Here is a 19,965-nt window from a genome sequence, read left to right on the forward strand (position 1 = left end):
GAAAGTTGGGCTCACGTCACACTCACACACAGTAAGTTGAAGAATTCACTTCATGAATCTGTGTTCACAAGAGTTTAGAGGACATTGTCCTCATGAACATTGCCTCTGCTCTCAACGTGGAGCAGAGGCTTACGTTATGATGCCTTCGCTGTAATCCCCAGTGTTGAGTTGAAACGTGTTACGGGCAGGTTTGTGCTTGTACCTTTTTTCTTTTTTTTTTTCTCCCTAGAAATTTGGTTCACAGCACAATGTATGTAGTCAAGATAGTCTTGCTGATTGAGCACTCTGGCAAAACCAGTTACCAACGTGTGTGCTAGTGTCTGTTGTGCATGTGTTCTTTCACTTTTCTTTTTTTTTCTTTTTTTTTTTTAGTATAACTGGAAATTAAGGTGGTGCAAACTGAGGTCAAGGGTTCAAATCCTGGCCACAATGAAATGACAGAGAATTAGAAATGGTACAGGAAAGTCCCAACAAAATCCAGGGACTTTACGTCTTCTTTTTGTGTGTGTGTGTCTGCACAGCTTGAAATGAAAGCAGCAGACTTATACTTTCACTTACAGTAGCTCTTATTGTATTGTTGTAATGTGGGGTTTGATTTGATTTATTTTTCGGTCCATCTTAAGTGATGTGTTTTCTGCTCTTCTGCTGCACGCTGTTCCCTGATTAGTGCAGTTCTTCTAGTTTTCCTCAACACTTTTTACACCTGTCCAGAACAGTGAGACAAGAGAGACTTTTCTGTCTTGTTTCAGTGATTTGTTCTTTTCCTGTTCCAGAGGATGACGTGGACCTAGAAGCCCTGGTGAATGATATGAACTCCTCCCTCGAGAGCCTGTACTCCACTTGCAGTGGTCAGCAGACCGAGTCCACCCCACTACTGCACAACGGCCAGACCTCTTCCACACACCAACACCCCCACTCCCATTCCCACCACCACCAACATCATCATCACCATCACACTCAACACAGCCAACAAAGGCAGGGTCACCACTCACATGCGCTAAGCCATGTCTCCCCAGAGCCGCCCTCGTCTTCATCCTCATCTGCGGGCTCGCCACAAACTGGCCTCCGACGGTCACAGCCCATGCACATCCTCGCTGTTAGGTAGGTGTTCGCATAAAATGTGCAGATTCTTAATTGATAAAAATAATTCCTCTGTTCACTTCAGCAGCACACAAAAGTACAACAGTGGAGTTAAAATTATTAGGCAGTAGATAACGATTTGATGGTTAGAAAATGAATCAGCAACCATTGTGGTAAACAAACAACTCTCTCTTTTTAGAAACTAAAGCCAAAGATTACCTGGTGTTGGTTGGATGAACACTGAATTTGAATACAACATTTGAAGCTTCTGGAAGTTGTCATAAGCATTTTTTTTCTTTTGACATTTCATAGTTAATTTTAACATTGAGGAAACAAGAAGTTTCTAAACTTTATAAATAAATAAAAATAAGGATATTTATAGAGAATACCTAAAGAAGTCTGTCAGTGAGCAAACAAAGTCTGGCATTCTACATTTGCACATAGAGCTCAAACCCCTTGTTTCTCTCCATTATGGAAAAGAGGTCTTTCCCTGTACACTGTCATACCTCCACACCCTCTTAGTAATTGGGCACAATGTTTCCTCACCTCTCCTCATCTGTGGCCCTTGAATAACCTGTTCCTCCTTGTCACTCCCACTTTGTCTCAAATTGCATCCATCAGCAGGAGAAAGGTAAAAAAGTCTCATTTATTTTAGCGCCTAGTGCAAAAGTCTCTCTTAATTTAAGAGTAGCAACACATATTCAGCCTAAGGGTATAATAGTATGCTTTGAGGAGCGGGTATGCACATTTACACATAGACACTGAGGCAGCAGAAGTATGGCTGCATACATACAGACTCACATTCACAGTCGAGCTGGTGTCAGCTCCTATTATTCGCCTTTGGAGCGTTTGACAGACACAGAGGAGGGATGATCAGGTAATGGTGTATTCTGTCTTATGAGCTCTCTTTCTCTCTCAAACACACTCACAAGCTCACAGACACAGGCCCCGAAGTTCTTATTATTCAGGTCCGACCTCTGGATAACCCTGTTCTCAAGCTCAGATGAGACGACATCAAAAGACCCGTTCCCTTTTGAACTCACTGGGTTCTACACAGAGACGGAGCCGGATAGAGAATGAGACTAAGAGAAAGAGTTTCTTACACCACTTCTCTGAGTTGGCTGTCGACTTTTCACAAACCTACCTGCACCTTTTTCTTTTTTAAGTGATTGAATCCTGAGAAGTTTATGACCAACTGTCAAATCATAATTTCTCTTTCAGGCCACGAGCTCAAACTGTAGGTGCCAAATTGAAACAGTTCTTTTAAGAGATGTCTTGATTCAATATTGATGTGTGATAAATATTGCAGAAAATTAGCTAGCAGGCTGCGGGGGTCTGTGATATCCACTTGCTGGGAGACTGTTCATTATGGGTAGATCAGACAGAAACGGACATGAGCCTGAGTACTGTACAGCACTGCGTTATTAATTCTAACTCCCTTGCATATATTTCAAATGTGTCAGCAAGACTCATTTCAAAGTTCTCCTAGTTCACTTTTTAAGACTGTTTCAAGTCATTACCTTAGGCTAAAGTATAAGGTCGTGACCTGGAACTGTCTATATTTTTAATCATTTTGCCTGCAAATGAAGGCACCTTCTCATCTGTTGTCCCTGTTTCCCTTGTCCAGGAGGTTGCAGGTGGAGGAGCAGCAGCTAAGGACCTCATCTCTCCCAGCCATCCCCAACCCCTTCCCTGAACTCTGCAGTCCAGCAAGCTCGCCTGTTCTCAGTCCTGGGTCCCTACCTCCTGGAGAACCATCCACTGGCAAATATGTAAGTGGAAACCCTGCAAAGGCTCGCAGTTAAAACTCCACCTCTCTTCAGAACGTTTGATCATTTTCAGGAATTAAGAAAATGTTGTGCTCTGCTTTAAAATTCGGTTGCACGGGATGCACAGCGTTTTTCTTCTGAGATTGAGGGCTGCTCATGTCGGATGCAGTTCCCTTTGCAAAACAGGATATGAGACAGATATGAGACATCTGCTTAGTTTGATTTACAGCTGTGTTGACAACTGAGGCATATGTGACTGAAGATACTTGTTTTGAAGCATGCAGACTTTAAATATCATAAATCAGCTGCATTTAGCGGTCAGCTGTCTGTTGAACGCAAGCATTTAGGAATTTTCCTTGCTTTACATCTGCCCCGTGTTTTGCTCATCTGAGGCATGCTGATTGCTTGCATGTGATGGTACCGTATTATGCAGCGCATGTATCTGCTAAAGGCGGTTTGTGGCTTTGTTCGAGGGGAAAAAGAACGAGGTGAGAGCCGAGGAGCAGAGTGGCTGTGTTGTGCGTACCTGCGCACGCGATTGTTTTTCAGCGCTGTTTGCGTTTGTGTGCTCATGTGTTGACAAAGATTTAGAGACTGGACTCTCTGTTCCTGGAAGTCAGAGTCCCTCCATCGCCACTGTTAATGATCTTCATATGGGGCCAGCCGGTGCTGGTTACAGTAACATACCAGTTTACAGTAATGTGAGGGCGGACTGTTTCTCATAAATACTCTTCCTGACTCCGATCCTGGCCTGACCGTGTGGCTCCTATGGTGAGAGATCATCGACTGCTCTTTCAGTTAAGTCATTTCGAGCCAAATACAACTCTGAATTTAATATGACCCGCTGTATTTTCTCAAATGTCAGCTCACAAATCACTTGACGGATTAATGAACTTGTGACGTCCAGTAAATGTTTCAAGAATTGGGAAGTTGTGAGGATTATCAGTTGCCATCTGTGACACAAATAAAGCTTCAAATGGTTAATGTTGGACTAAGTCTTGGAAAGTTGCATTTCATTCCAGTCTTCATGAGTGGGAAAGTTGTTTCTTCCTTTGTGGGAATGTTGTAGACTTGAATTATTTGCAGTGGAATAAATTCAACACTGCATGGTAAATCTCAGTTTATATGGTACAGGTCACAGATTAATGTGTCACTAAATGGTTATGAGTTTTGCATGGCTTTGTATAAGTGAAGCAGGCATGTCTGGTAAATATTCAGAATCCAATTTATTACACTGGATGACCTGCTGAGGACGGGAATGTTGTTGGTTTTTTGAATTCCCAGGCGGCCTGTTGAGAGTGCAGTATAGACCAGGAAGTGGAGTGTGGGATTGGAGGAGGTGCAGGGGAGCTGGAGATCAGCCTTGATCTTACAGTAATCAGATGCTAGAATGAAAGTACAAATGTGACGAGGTGATTCGTTAAAAACACTTTTCAACACCATTCGGAGGTAGCAGATCTGTCTTGGACATCATAGTCATGGCCCCACATGACGGGAATGCAGTTTCCGATCTTCACTTACTGCTACCCACCCAACATTTGCAACGAAGAAGCGAGGCAGCGGAACCTGGAAAGTTGAAGTGCTTGTGTATGTTGCAGTGCACACACTGTGCAGCACACTCGTGCAAACTTGTGTGAATGCACCGTGATTCCATCCATGCACATGGGCGTATTTGTTAAGATGCATGTGCCTCTGTTTTTTTGTGCTCACGTCTGCCTGTTTGTGAGTTCTGTAAACTATTTACAACATTGGCAGTATCTGTCCATTGTTGATGGCAATGGAAAGTATGTCTCATTGTGGCTGTTCTTTAGTGGAAATTCAATTCAGCACCTTTCTGCAGCGAAAAACCTCATCACACACACACACGCCGGTGGTGTTTTCTTGTAAATGCGTATTCTTTCCTCGAGTGCTTCATACACTAGAAGAGCTTGATGATCTGTTTAGGGTTTGACACATGGGATGGTGAGCAGAAAAATCATTGTTCCCGGCCCATTATCCATCACACTTCATCACTGTTCTCTTTGCTGCCAGTTTTTCTATTTATCTTTAGGCCTCCTCGTCAGCCTGTCTCTGTCTACTCCTGTCTCTACCCTCCAACCATCCAGTCAGCAAACCTGTTGTTGAGAAGTTTCTCTCATTAGTTTACAGAATTTTCCAACCTCCGGGCACTTTCTGACAGACTCTAATGCTTCTGTCCTTCTGTTTCTCTTTACCTCATTGCTTGGGATCTGTGCAGGATGCGTGAGGACACAGCACAGGGATGTCAGGAATCACCGGGAAGCTGTTTGACATGGCCCTGTGATTACCTCATTCTCCCGTGCTGTCCTGTCGCTCCTGCTTTTTCCCATTTTACCCTCTCTCTGCCTTCTTCTCTTCAGCTTGTGTTTTAGGTAATTACACTAAAACCCGGCACAATATGTTTGGTGATTGAAAACACAGTGCCGTGTTAATGTAATGTAGCTGTTCTTACAGTCCAGGTGGTGCTGCTGACGTGTTTACAGCAGGTATGCGTGTGCCAAACTCCAGACTCAACTGTCTGTTCATGAGTGTAGCATCAAACATTGAAGAATGAATACATTTGTTTAGTTTGGGAATTATGTGATGATTAAGAGCATCAAATGGAAGGTGGCATCTTTGAGCACTGGCACCATTCCAGCGTGGTATGTGTGAAAGTGTGCACAGATGGACACATATCTGTAAAAAAAACATACTTTCTGCACCTTTTAAGGGATACTACAAACCTAATCTGTGTTTCTATGGAACTATGAAACTGCATCTTTCCATATCCAGCCTGCATACTGGCCAAGAAGCATTAAAACCACACTAGCCTTCAGAAAACACTAATGCATGTTGTGCAGTGGAAAAACCTATAAGAAGCCTTCGGTGCAAAGCAGTTAGCCAGTATATCCATTAATTTTCTCAGTCTAGGTTTTTGACAGACTGTCCTCAGTACTGTAATGCAGAATATCGTTTTGCACTTGGACACAGTGTTCCCATGGCTGCCCCAGTCATTCTAGTGTGGGAACACTGATTTGATCACTGGGTTGCCAGGTTTTGTTGGATTTACTGTACTTGGACTAGATGTCCTGTAACTTGCTGTGCTCCATAGTATTTCAGGATCCCCACACCCTGTGTCTTATTATCTTTTTATCAGTCTCTCTGTGACTGCGTGTCTTGGACTGTGTGTTAATATGTATCCTTCTGTCCGTCAGTCACCCTTTCAGCCTCAACTCCAAACATTTATTTTAGTTACTATTCTTTTATTTTAATCTTAGCTGGACAGCAGTGTTGCAACAGTGCCGTGCTGTAACATTTCAGCTCACAAGATGAGTAATTATTCACACATGATGAAGTAAGAGGCCTAAAATAGCACATGGTGCCAGACAAGCAGTGAATGTTGGGTTGGACAAATGTGCTGTTGGTGTTCAGAGCCAGTTATTGTCCAGTTGCACAAGTCTGACTAAAAATAATGCTAAGGCTTTCTGTGCGTGCAGGTTTAACCAAACATGCTGTCACGCATTCTAGCATTGACAATAAAATGCTTTATTATTGCCCGGTAGGTGACTTCTAGGTATGTAAAAATGCTAGAGATTATACAAATGTTGCACCTATTTGTATTTTACATGCAGCAACATGTGAAAGTGGACACTGTTAAGTATGTAAATCGTTCCTGGTTGCTCAAATAATGCACCTGTTTATATCATTAACATGTACAGACACATGTGCAGCACATAATTAAGATGTAGAACAAACCAAAGTATGACCATAAACCTTTAGTACAAGCACATTGAGGTTTTGAATATGAAAAAAAAAATCAACATTTCTTGGAGCTTGCTGCTCGTGCTTAAGAGGAGACTGAAGCGAGAAACCACGGAAAGAGGCTGCAGTGAAAGCCTGATAAAGCATCAGAAAAGAAGAATCGCAAAAGTTTGGTGATGTCGGTGGCTTGATGCAGTTATTGCAAGCAAAGGATTTGCAACTCTTCTTCAACTATTCACGTTAATATGTTTTAAATCTGTTTGAATTGATAGAAGTGTGCTGTTTCCATCTATCATTTAATAACAAATGAATCCATATGTATACTTACTGCATGTTGGGCCTCTATTTGTAAATCATAGAAGTATTTAGAATGAATTTTTACATATCAACAAGCTTTCTTTATATATTTTTTGCTATAGATGAAAAGCTGTAATAATAAGAGTGATACTTTTCCTGAGCCCTCTCTGTCTGTCTCACTCTCTTCATGACTTTGCCATTAGTTGAGTCAGCCAGACTTTAAGACTGTGGCATCTACTTATTAAAAGAGCATTTTGCCAGTGCTGCCAACATCATGTGCTCTGAGCTGAAGTATAATTTCAGTGATGAGCTCATGTTGTTGTTAGCAGTCTCCATCTCAGCTGGTCGAAATTACTGTGCGAGTGTGTGTACCTCAATTGTAAATCTATTTTTGTATGAGTGAATGTAAATGCAGGTATGTGTTAGGCTGAAAACAAAGTAAACCGAGCATGATAAGTAGACATTAACTTTTTCAGTAAGACAAAGTGTGGTGCAGTAATGAGGCAAACGGCATACTGTTTCTCTTTGCATCCCAGCATTGTACCAGCTGCTGAGTTTGTCAGTATTCGAGATATGCCGCAGAATATAAATGTTGCATACACCGCCTCAGAATAACTACTCCAGCTGAAAGAAATGAGAACTTTGCAGAGTTAGCATGAGCATGTCATTTTCAGTAAGTCCAATATTTAGGTGGCAGACACGTCAAACCATATTCTTACGGTGCTGTACACATAATTACACAGTTTGAGTTTTGTTCACAAATGGTATCTGTGCTGGTACAATACAGTAGAGGTGAATTTGATTGCGAAATTCAAACTGCCCTGTCTAGCCAGCTGTTCAGGTAGGTAAGGTTCTCCATCCTCCTCACAACTGTTGCTCCCCACATCGCTTAAAAAAAAAAAAAACAACTTTGGCTAGGATTAAAAAGTATAAATCTTTAAATAATTTAAATTTTTGTCCCTGCCAACTTCTAAGAAAAAGTATGTTTAGCTGCAAAATGCAGCAATATGTTGACCATTTAGCTACTAACCTCGTCTGTCTGCCCCTTGGTGCTAAGCAGGTCATGTGCGGGGGGTTGAAAACGGCGGCCAGCTGCATCCAGACATGACGCTAATGGGAGCAGTGAGAGTGAACCGAAAGAGGAAACCAAAACAAATAGCTGAAAGAAGCTCAGGCACTCACACTCACACAGGCACTTCAAAATATGAATAAATATAGCTTCTAAATACCAAAGAATAGCTACTATAAGAATTATTACTGAAGTTCTGTTAGCACCATAAATACTGGTTCCTGAAAAGAAGGCAGCAGGATTTAAACCAGAAACACCTGGTACATAAATGATGGGCATCAGTCCATCCCTCCTCTCACTCTTGGCGTTGAAGCATGGCATTCCCTGGCTGTCTCCTTCCTGAATATTGGAAATGCAGTGGGTCAGAGGGCAGATTTTTCCACTGTAAATGGAAAAGCAGAAAGGAATGCTGTTGATGCCCAAACCGTTGGCCTCGATGTGTGGGAATGTCTTTGGACCTTTACATGAGCGTGTGTGTGTGTGAGCGTGTGTGTGTGTGTGTGTGTGTGCTTCTCATTGTAGTGCTGATGTGTTCTGCAGGCCACACTGTGCCGAGATCAAAGGTGACACAATGCCAGAAATCTGCTGGCTCACTCTGTAGTCTGCTTTTAAATGGATCTTAAAGTGGAACATGGAGCACACACTGATACACACACAAACACAGCCACTTGTTGCATTGTGTAATCACCGTGGTGTGTGTAATTTGCAGTGTTTATGCCACTTCAATTGTTTATGACTTTGTGATTATTTATAACTGACGTGAATATAAATAATGCGCTCAAACTGGAAGTTTTATTGAGCTTGTGCGTGTAGGCATTCGTGTGTGTATGTTAGATGCGTGCCTGCCTACTGGCCTCCTAATTCCTAACATTACATCTCGTCTGTAGACCCAAGGAAGACACACAAACACACACTTGCATGTTATCTGATGCCGTTTGTGGCAGAGGTAAAGAGAACATGCAGGCAGTACAGTAACCCTTTGTCAGGGACACACGCACATGCACACGTCATACCATGCCAACACATATACTGTACAAATTACATTGAGTGGCAGGATTTGCAGGCTTCAATGCTGTGAAATACAAATTGTTTGGTTGCTGTTGATCAAATGCCACCTGGACGAGAGCCAGGCAGGTTGTGGTTGAGTCTGGAACATCTCATGTGTCAGGGCCATGTTTATCCCCCCGCTGCTAAATAGAAACATGCCTCGATCTGCAAGCTAGACCTGCTACTGCCACAGTGCCACGGAGACGCACGCACAAATGTAACACACATACACATGTCCTATTGTTGAATAATAAGTGAGGATAATTAGCTTGAGTAATGGCTCTGGTTAAATATAGAAAACTGGTGATGGACGAAGCCACCTGGGAACAGATCAACATCTCAATGCGTCTGTTTAATTGAAAATTAGTTTTTGAAAACTATTATTACAAACACCGAATACGCTAGATAATATCACAAAGTAAATATCTCACTTAGTCAAATAGTTTGACACATGAAGTTGGTATTTTAATTATTCTGTAATCCTGCATTGTGTTAATGATATTACACACCTGCAGTAAATATAGGTCAGCACTGACTATAAAGCAAAATAGGCAGGCTGTCAGGCAGAATAGGCAGATATGGATGGATGTCCCTTTAATGCTAGCTTTAAATGATGTCTTCATAGTTAATATTTCAGTGCTTTTTGAGGTTAATAAGGCAGTCGCATTCCCAACATTTTAAAGTGTTCATCAAGGTAATTATATGAAGCCACACGTAATAAATATTAGAAAGTAGGGAATAATTAATAATTCATTTCTGGATGAAATGTGACCAAATCGCTGTCTTCGGATGGGTGGACCACCCAGGCACGGGGGAGGATGATGCACCTTTAATGGGCCGTCTTTCACATTTTCTCCCAGAGGGCATGCGGTGTAACATTAGAAGCCCCAAATTTCACCCGGTTAATAGGACAAGATCCCATTACTCATGCTGCTTATGGGAATCCCTTACGTCCAGTATCTCCTCTTTCTCTGTCTCTGTGTTTTTGATTGTCTGACATACACACGTGTTTATGTGCATTTAGGGGCGTTCTATTAGTAGAGATGACACAATGTCAAGTTTAGTTTATGATAACTTATTTTAAGTGTGTTACACCTATTGGCCCGTAAATATATTGACCTGTATAGGTTTGTGAGTGTCCGTATGTTTCACAAAGCATCTGAGTAAAGATGAACAGTGCTAGGCTCATGTAGGTCATGGAGACTGCACATCTCTCCCTGTCTCTCTCTCTGTGTCTCTCAGAGAAAGTAGGACAGCTCAGATTTCTGAAGCTACTGCTATGAAACAACAAACAAGGAGGGAAGAAAGAGGCGTAAGCGCAAGGAGAAGAGAATAATTAATGTAACTTATTAGTGTCAACAGATTACAGGAATTTAATTTTACAGATATTATTAGATGTTGAGGGGTAATGGACGTCTAAACAGGGAGAAACCGCTCAAGGTTAGAAGATGTGTCAGAAGACGGGGCATAGCTTGTCACTAAAATCCATTGGAAGCTGTACACATTACATTTAATTAAAGGGAAGAATGTGGAAATGAAGATATATCGCTGAATGCAGTCTTGATATCAGAGTACAACTTAACCCCCCCCACACACACACACACACAGATTTGAATACAAAGACAGACAAGTGACTTGACTCAAAGAGCCGGCTTTGGGATTTGTTTCAGTGAAGAAAGAAGAAGAGAGTGACAGACAGAAGGTTCTGTGATCTCAGCATCTCTAGAGAAAACTTCCCATTATCGAGGACAGTTTGTACACAACAGTCGTTCCTCTTGAATGGGAAACGATTGTAGTTGCGTGTGATGCTACAGCAGGAGTCCTCTTTTCATACTCATGAGATACAAGGAAATATGCAGTAGGTGTTTTCCCTTAATAATGTAACGTCTCATTCTCTGTCTTTCTTTAGTTTTATTAATATTTCTTTTTATTTCTACTGTCCATACATCCAGTTGGACCATTTCCAACGTATTGCCAAAATCATGCCAATTCTGTCATCCTTTGTTTGCCCAGTCGCAATTCCGCTGCCCCCTCATTCTGCCCTCCTGCTGTAATTGGACAATGTCTCCAAATCAGCAGTGGTCTGAAAGGACATTTGCTGCCTTGGGTTTCCTGGCACTCAGCCCTGGTGCACAATTAAGCATCCGATCCCACTTTTACTCCTGTTGGTAAAATATTTGGCTCCATGCGGAGTGTTTCTCAGCAGGCAGTCGCAGTAAATAGGGGAGAGATGATTTTCCTATCTCAACACAGTTTAGATGGTCTTTAAGAAACGTGTTGCTCGACAGTGTGCAAATGTTGTTTAGGTACATAATAAATATTTTGTACATTTCAATCGACTGCTAATACTTTCTAAAGGTTTAACATCAGGAAGTTTTAGTCACTAGGTCACTTTTTCTTTTTTTTTTCCGTTTTGTTTTAGCACGTACAAAGAGTGTGAACTCTGTCAGATAACTTCAGCATTAAATCCTGATGCAAGGTATCTCAGTATAATCAGAAACTGACAAACAAGAACCAAAATAGCGTTGTGATAGACGTGCAACCTCCTTCTGCAGAATGCAGAAAAAGTTGGTTTCTCTCATCATATCCTTTTATCAGGTATTCACTTATTGTTCTAACTTCAGATCAAATGTTGCCTGTCTGACCTGGATTTGTGCTTCCCGACCTGCTAATCGCTAATTAAATTTCACCCAACATAGCTCCAGATTTTTCCTTAAATATTCCAAGCCTGAGTGGGTGTTAAGACCTCATTGTTTATAGACAGAGCCGGTTCTGTGGGCTAACTAACTAACTACCCAATGTACGGTGTACGGTCTGATGCATGGCTGCACAGAGATGGCAGCCTGCCACTGTACATGGATTTGTATTGTCAGTGTGCACTGGGAATCTCTTTCTCTATACATCTCTCTCTGTATATATTATCCCTCTCCCTCTCTCTCTCTCTCCTCCACCTTCCTTTCCTTCTCCCCTGCTGTCTTTCTGTCCCCTTCCCACTAAATCTCTTTCTGCATTCTTTTGCTTCGCTCAGCCCAGATAGGCCTCTGTGTCTTGGGTCTTAATTTGACACGGTAATTGGATGACAAGGGACAGTTCACCGTCCCTTCCTCATGAGTCAGCAGAGTTTTCTTGGCTGGTGCCTCCCACTCTTGCTGACTACAGGCGCTGAGTGGGGACGGCCAATTGTCCGAGGCTCATTCAAGTTTTTGTGTCTCCATCTCATCATCCGGACGTCAGTTTCCAGGGCGGCCCAGACCACACACAGCACCACATTACAGTCTGAGGGGCTTTATAGAGAGTATTTGTTAATGGGAATATGGAGCTGGGGTGGGACGTGTGAGCCAAATCAGCTTATAAATCGCTACAGTTCTTTTTTGGCAACATGTTGAGCTTTTGTAAGACAGAGACAGAGCGGATAAAGAGTTTGCTCTTGGCAAAACTGATGACCTGTTAAAAACAACTTGAAAGTTTATGTATGGGGTGTAAGTAAATATATTACTATGGAAAGTCTGATATAACACGAGGTAAAAACAAAGTTATCCATTTATTGGTTTATTTATTATTTACATTTTCCACTGTGGACACATCATTCGTCATCATTATCAGAATTATTTGTATGGAAAGCTTCCAGACAAAAAAACATTTTGATTTGGATTTATTAAAATAATCAGTCATGTTATATTCCATGTTCTCTCAGGTTTTGTATTCTAAAAGGTTCCTCTTCAGGGACTGTGTTTTCATGTCATATTGGTAAAATTATATATATTAAATAATATCTTGCTTAGTCAATTTCCAACATCTTAAAAGTCTTGATGCTATTAACTGTCAAACTAATGGGTTGCAAGTATTCTAGTGTACATTGCATGAGATCTGAGTCTACAGTAAGTGAATCTTTTTTTAGCCCATAGTTGTACACAGCCTGAACGCTAAATTCAGGGCATGAAAGTCCCCGTGCTGGTTAATGAGAGAGAATTCCCCTGTTGCGTTGATATTCCAGGAAAAGCTGACATGGGACCTGGCATCGAGGGTGAACATACATATGAGACATGTTTGGCAGCTGTTATCCAGGTTACATGACCTTTTCAAGTGTTTCACAACAGAACCAGATTAAGAAATGGAGCTTAATGTAATGTGTGTGTGTGTGTGTGTGTGTGTGTGTGTGTGTGTGTGTGTGTGTGTAGGCTTGTACAGGCTTGTATGCCTAATGGCTAATAGTCTTTTAGAAGTGTAATCTGTACACAGTAACTCCTATCTGATGTAATGGCTTGTAATGTGTATGTAATACTGGTGGAACTATTTATAGACCAGCAAACTCTCAAAGGGGTGTGTGTGTGTGGCGTTTGCACAACACACGTTCTCATACAGAAACAGAAACTATCTACATTATGTAGCTTATCAGTGTGTGTGTGTGTGTGTGTGTGTACGTGAGCACATCTGGGTGCCTGTGTTTGAAATCGAGTGTGTTTGTGTGCGTTGCCCGAAATTCTCAGTCTGTCCCTGGGGGATTACATCACAGGGCAATTAACAGACCTGAGTCATGAGTCATCAGAGAGGTTGAGAGACACAGTTACACTGTTAGAAGCATTTAAGATAAAGTCAGGACAGTGATCTTTCTTTCTCTCTGTCTTTCCTTCTGTTGATAGATAGATGCCATCTTCTTTTTTCTCATTCCTGTCTGATGCCATTACAGCTAATCAATGATCAACTCCTGCCCAAATGATTCTAGGTCATTTGATTCATTTGCCTGTGAAGGCAGCCCAGAGTGTTACCTTATGTGAGGTCGAGCTTTGCAGTAATGCATGCTCTCACCTGATGCTTATCACCACTTTTAATTTTTTTTTTTTTTTGTATTATAAAAGTGGTTCAGTAGGGCTAAAAAAAAAATAATACTTAGCATTGGACACAAGGATAAAACAAACAACATAAAATGATAATGAGGTGGTCTTCCTAATTAGAAGAAGACGGTTCTTCAGATGATTCATGCTCCTTGATATTGTTTTTACTGCTTATTCGCTGTTCCTCCTGTAAGTTGATCTAAGTCTTTTTATTGATAATAATTACAGTAATGAGTAATTTGTCAATATTTGTGACCTCATCTCTTGCCTTCATGCTCAAATATTCCATTCCTCACTGGCAGTAGATATTGAGCTAAGCTTTGGTGGAGCTTTGTGTGACATGAGATCCTTTTCATACCCATTTTAAAGATGGTTTGTATTTTTCTCAGTTCCACAAATGTGTAGCTGTCAGTTTTCGTTACATTGCGTGTATCTTTACTACACAGGAACAAATCCAACCAGCGTCAAAAGGTAGCTCATCTCTACATAACTTTGTAATGACTTTCAGCTACTTCTGGGTCAAAGGGTTTAGGTTAACAGAGGGATTGACCAACTCTTACAGTTAGAGCGCTAAACCTGTACTGCAGCATGTACATGTATGTAGCCTCCTTGGGGTTTTCCCTTCTGGCTGACTGTGACGTAGACGAGGGTGTGTGTCCTGCTCTGGGTGAGTGTTTGAGAGCTGTGGCAGGGAAGGGGGTGGGTAGGAGAGACAGCTGTGCAGGCTAGATATGCAGTTAACAGTAGAGAGCATTCATACTACACATTCTGCTGCAGTGTGTCACCAGACAGTCTCCCTCGCTCCCTCTCTCCCGCTTCCCCCTGCTTCCCACTCCTTTTCCTTTCGCTTCTCACGTCCGTCTGTCTCCTGTTTCTCCCTAGCCCCTACACACGAGCACTCGCACATGCACGCCCACATACGTGCTCGTGTGCATGTGCAATGATATCCTTCCCTCTCTCCCCTCCCCCAGCCGCAGACTCACCCTTCCCCTCTCCTCATCGCCTCCCCAAAGTTTCCCGCTATAGTAAATTAAGTTGTATCTCTTTTACTGCTACCACTTTTACCACCATTTCCTCCTTCCTTCTCTGGAACTGTGCTTATTCCTGGATTACACCTCACCCACACATGTGCAAACACACACCCTTCCACTGAAAAAGTAGGGGGGGGGGTTGTTGCTTCAAGGACAACATAAAGCAGTTCTTGCAACTTCCAGACGGGGTGTGTCGAGGCTTTTGTCCGTCTGATGCCATATTAAATATCGGAGTTAAAAGGAGGAGTGGGGGGCTCTGTGACTGTCTGTGAGTGTGTGTGTGTGTGTGTGTGTGTGTGTGTGTGTGTGTGTGTGTGTGTGCATGTATGCAAAAGCCTCAAGGTTTTTTGTTCTTTAGAGAGAAAGAATGTTGGCACGAAGTTAGCCACCAGGGAAGGAAGAAAGGGTCAGAGTGCTCAAGTGCTGCTCCAGGTTTGTATCATTTCATTTGCTCTGTAATGAGTCTTGTTACTGCTGTGCGAGGCAGAGACATCTGACTGGGGAGTTCAAAGTTAAGCCACAGGGAGGGAGGATGGGAGGGAAAGCAAAAGAGAAGCAAGGAAGCAGAGAAAAACATACAAGCCAACACGCCCTCACTTGAAAACGACAGAACATTTGGAGGCAACAGAGACATGACAAATGCAAAACTTTTTCCTACAAAAAAAAAAAAAAAAGCGTTCCTTTATCATTTCTACGTTGTTGCTGCTCCTCTTCCTGCTGCCCCACACCCTTCTCAGTGGAACGCTGAACAGAAACTGAAGCAGGTCTGAAAAAGTTGGCTGCGTCTGTGCATGACTGTGCGTCTGTGTGTCTACTGGAGTGTGTGTGCCTCTCAGGGAGTGTGTATGTGTGTGTGTGTGTGTGTGTGTGTGTGCCCGGGTCTGTGTGGGAATGATTACATCAGCCTGCTGCAGCCTTATGATTGGTTGGTGAGCGTGTGGTTTGATTCAGTGTGCCTCGGAGCCCGTGGCTGAGGCTGTAACCCTTTGTGAGGGGGAGAGGGAGGGAGAGAGAGAGAGAGGGGGAGAGAAGGGAAGATAGTTGTCAGACTCAACCGGCACTGGAAGCACTGTACTGTACCTGCTGCCATCCATTTGCTCACTGGCTCTGTGTCTCTGTACAGAAACTAGCTTTAGGTCATACAGACAGTGTTTGGTTTTTTTAAATATTTTTTAGGACAGGGCTGGCAGCCTGGATACACTGAAGGACTAGTATCCACGCTATGTGACAGACAGGTAGCACAACCGCTGTTGCTGTTCAGTTTTTTTTTTTATCTGTGTTTTTGGAGGAGACAAAGCAACAAAACAGCAAGATTTTCAGTCTTGGTGACTGTGTGCGAGTGTGTGTGTTTGTGTGTGTGTGTGTGTGAGTGAGTGAGTGAGTGCGTGGGGAACCAAGCTCACTCCAAAAAATGCCTTCGTGTTCCCCGGACTGCTGCCTATTGCGGGCCGTGGAGGTAAGACCGCTCTCTTTCTGCGTTTTCTCCGTTCTCCTTGTGCGTGTGCCTCTGCTCGCCTCCTTCTCTTTTTACATTTTAAGACGTTCCCTCTTTGAAGTAACACTGTGCTTAATCGTAGGCGAGAATTGGAGTGTGTAAATACCTTAAAGGCTGAAGACAATTTGTCTTTTTCGAGATGTGAGCGGAGCAATAAAAAATCAGCCAAATATGCCAGCAGCTTTGAATGATTGCCTCTCTGGCGCTTTTCGACTTGAGCTTTTTGGATGGATAGAGTGCCTCAGGCCTGGTTTGTGCAAAACTGTGATGCAAGCTGCGCCTTCACTCAGGAAGAGAACAGAATTTCTTTGTCATGATATATTATGTGGGATGCATGCATGCATTACATGTGTAGGCTTAGCGGGCGGGATTCCTGTGTAGGCTAACAAGGCTGGATTCCTCTGCAGGTTAACTAGGCTGCTCCAGTTTTCTCTTTGAGCCATTAGACGTGTGTCCTGAGAATGTGACTGCGTGGTTTCCCAGTGGAAAGCTAACATGTGGACATTTAATCGAAGTACACCTCACTAGGAACTGCAGATATATTTCTTTAATTTATGTTGATCTTCCAGATGATGGGAATGAAAACGTTCCCTTCATTATTTACTGTTGTACAGAAATATCTGGATGGAAATAAGCATCTCTTACACAAACGGGATCTCACATCTGTTCAGCACCTGATGTATTGTTGCCATACATACATGATATTGTATATTGCCTGGGCAGATAAGTAGTCTTACTATGGTCTTATAAGTAGTGTTATTAATGGAAACATTAACATGTGAATCATTGTTTATCATGAATTGGAAGAAAATATCTATATATTATATATCTGTATCTGTCTTGAGCTTGAGGCATATTCGCTCACGTCTCATCTCTGAACACTTGCATACATTTCCTGGATAAATTATAATTAGAAACATGCTTACTTCCCCTTTCAGTGTAGTGTACCCATTTGACATGGGCAGCCCTGCTTTGTGTGCTTAAATATATACTATATATATATATATATAGTATATTTGCTTCTATATTATACCAACAAGTTTCTATAATAAATCCTTGTCTGTGATTTCTAACTCCACAATTGCTACATAGTTGTGAATGTCTGTTCTTTTCTATTGTGCGCTATAATTACAGACCTTTGTATGCCTATACCGTATGGGGTGCTATATGATAAATACTCTTCTAGTGTTTGAAGAAAATTGCTGGCTTCACCCTCCTATTAGGCTGGATTTTCACATTGGTTTGTGTTAAATGACTTTATCACAACTAAGGGTTTCTCATAAAAATCTATATTGCATCTGTCATTTTAGGAGTATTTGTTGCCACTATATATATACTAGGTGTATTTGTTTTTCTTTTTGTATATTGAGATGGCACACATAACTGATAATGTCTATTCTCACTAATGAAATTCCCTGTTCTTTAGATTGCCAAAGTACTTTTAAATGATCAACACTGAACCCTAATCTATTTTCTCTTTCCAGATTGTGAAGATCTTCAGTGAAGATGGCATGGGTAAAGTGGTGGAGATCCCAGCCGACATGACAGCCAGAGACCTGTGCCAGCTCCTGGTTTACAAAAGCCATTGTGTGGACGACAACAGTTGGGCACTTGTTGAACACCACCCGCTGCTAGGTCTAGGTAAGAGGCAGAGCCCTGCAGGCCGAAAATATTGTTCACATACATCCAAAAGGCCCAAGAGAACACACACTCTCACTTGCCCACACAGACACTCAAAGACTTTTGGGTGGGCTGAGACATGCTATACAACCACTGAAATACACCACTGACCACTGACATCTGCATGCATGTGTGCCCGCATACTTGGGCAGGCAGACAGGCGCATATTCTCACACAGGCATGAATTCAAGCATGAGTGCATGCGCATACTACACAGAGCCATAATGTCCGGTGATATAATCAAGAACAACACGGTATGAATGGTTGTTGGATCAGTACTATGCAGGAGAGAAACGTGCACACAGTAAGCTGAGAAATATGTAGGTTAAACGCACTGATCGACGTGTGCAAACAGAAAGTGATAGAAATGGACAGTGCACATGAGGTCAGAGTTGTTTTAGTACAGATGGGCCACGGATTCTGTGATTCACTAAATGGAGAGTTAAGGGGAAAAAGGGAAATTACAGATGTACAGTGGAGATGGAGCTGATAGATGTTAGATTGAAGAATAAGCCTAAACTAACAATAATTGCAAGAAAGAATGAAAAGCTGTGTATGTTTGAGCTCAGAGATTTTGAAATGTATTCCATGCACAAAATCAGCAGCTTTACCTTTAAATGGATGCAGTCTATCTGAGGGTAGGAAGTTTAACAAAACCTTCTTAGGGAATTGGCAGATACACTCTTTGTTGCTATCTTATAAACTTAAGAAGCACAGCAATTGATAGATTTTACAACCTGAAAAATAAACCCTTTAGACTCTTTAAAGCATTACAGACTAATAGATTATTTTGTCGGTGGTTGGTGGTAATGTTTATAGTTTTTGCAGAGAAAAGAACGTGAAAGCAACAAGAGAGGCTGCTTGTGTCTAAGGCATGGATTAAGGTGTTATTGTGATTCAAGATTTAAAAGTATAATTAAAGTAAATATATGTATATTCTTGGTCTGGACAAAGATCCTAGGCAACTTGTTAATAAGTTAGTTATGCAGAAAATATATAGTGGTTTTCTTTTTATTGTTGTTGTTTTTTTTCTTTCTGTTTTTACTGAAGGGGAATTAGGTGAATGACTTAGTGTGGAAGCCAGCAGATGAGAAGCTGGGGGAAGAAAAAGTGATAATTGAAGGTTATAGATTAGGAGATGAAGCAATGTAACTAATAAAGAAGCTTTACCAACTCTTTTCTGAATCAGTCGGCATAATCTTATTGACTCAATGCTATAAATGGCACAGCAGACAGTTGAGGGAGATGACTGATGGATCAAAGGATGTCTTTCATGTTGGAGGTTCTTTAGTTCAGGATGGGGCATTACCGTTGTCCTGAAAATAGAAGCTCTCGATGCCTCAGAAATCATCAGCAGTTCCTCAGGTAACATAGTTGAAAGATTATCTTTTATTATTTTTCATATATTTAGAAGTAAACGTGGCTTAGGCAATGACATGGAAGTGAAAGGAAGTAGTTGCAGTGTAGCTCACTGCACATTTGCTCTCATTCACTGTTTATAACGTGTTAAGACACATTTGGTTACAGAATAGGTTGATTTATATCCTTCAGCAGCGAATATGTCTTTAAATTATGAAAAGTGTAAAAGAAGAAAACAGCTTCACTGTTCCAGGGGCGAATCAAAGAGCTATAAGTTGCTGCTGCATTAATAAGGAAGAGGGCTTTGTGTTTCTGTCAGGGCGATTTTATGTTCTGACTTGGCACTATAACAGTAAGTTTGGAGAGCCTGTGGCCAGCTGAACGTTAGAAAACCCAACCTCCCCCTCAGGAGAGGGCGATTATAAACCACTTATAGAAGACAAGTTAAGCCTGTGCTCTGTGCTCATGTCTGTACAGTTTAACAGATGTGGAAGAGAAGGGGGTGTCGTTTTATATAGAGCGGTGCGCCCGGTTGTGAAATGTAGAG

At 41.9% G+C, this 19,965-nt stretch overlaps 1 protein-coding gene across 3 annotated transcripts in view; it reads left to right on the top strand.

The window, feature by feature from the left end:
• The window catches only part of LOC113169628 (growth factor receptor-bound protein 10-like), a 52,799-nt gene that overhangs the window by 22,893 nt on the left and 9,941 nt on the right, over window positions 1-19,965 (top strand). For all 3 annotated transcript variants that reach the window (XM_026371197.1, XM_026371195.1, XM_026371196.1), the window contains exons 4-6: window positions 774-1,101; window positions 2,708-2,852; window positions 17,864-18,020. In XM_026371197.1, the coding sequence (XP_026226982.1) occupies window positions 774-1,101; window positions 2,708-2,852; window positions 17,864-18,020 (630 nt within the window). The remainder of the gene's footprint in view (window positions 1-773; window positions 1,102-2,707; window positions 2,853-17,863; window positions 18,021-19,965) is intronic.

Source organism: Anabas testudineus, chromosome 16 (genome assembly GCF_900324465.2).
Source record: "Anabas testudineus chromosome 16, fAnaTes1.2, whole genome shotgun sequence".
In the NCBI taxonomy this organism is placed as follows: Eukaryota; Metazoa; Chordata; class Actinopteri; order Anabantiformes; family Anabantidae; genus Anabas; species Anabas testudineus.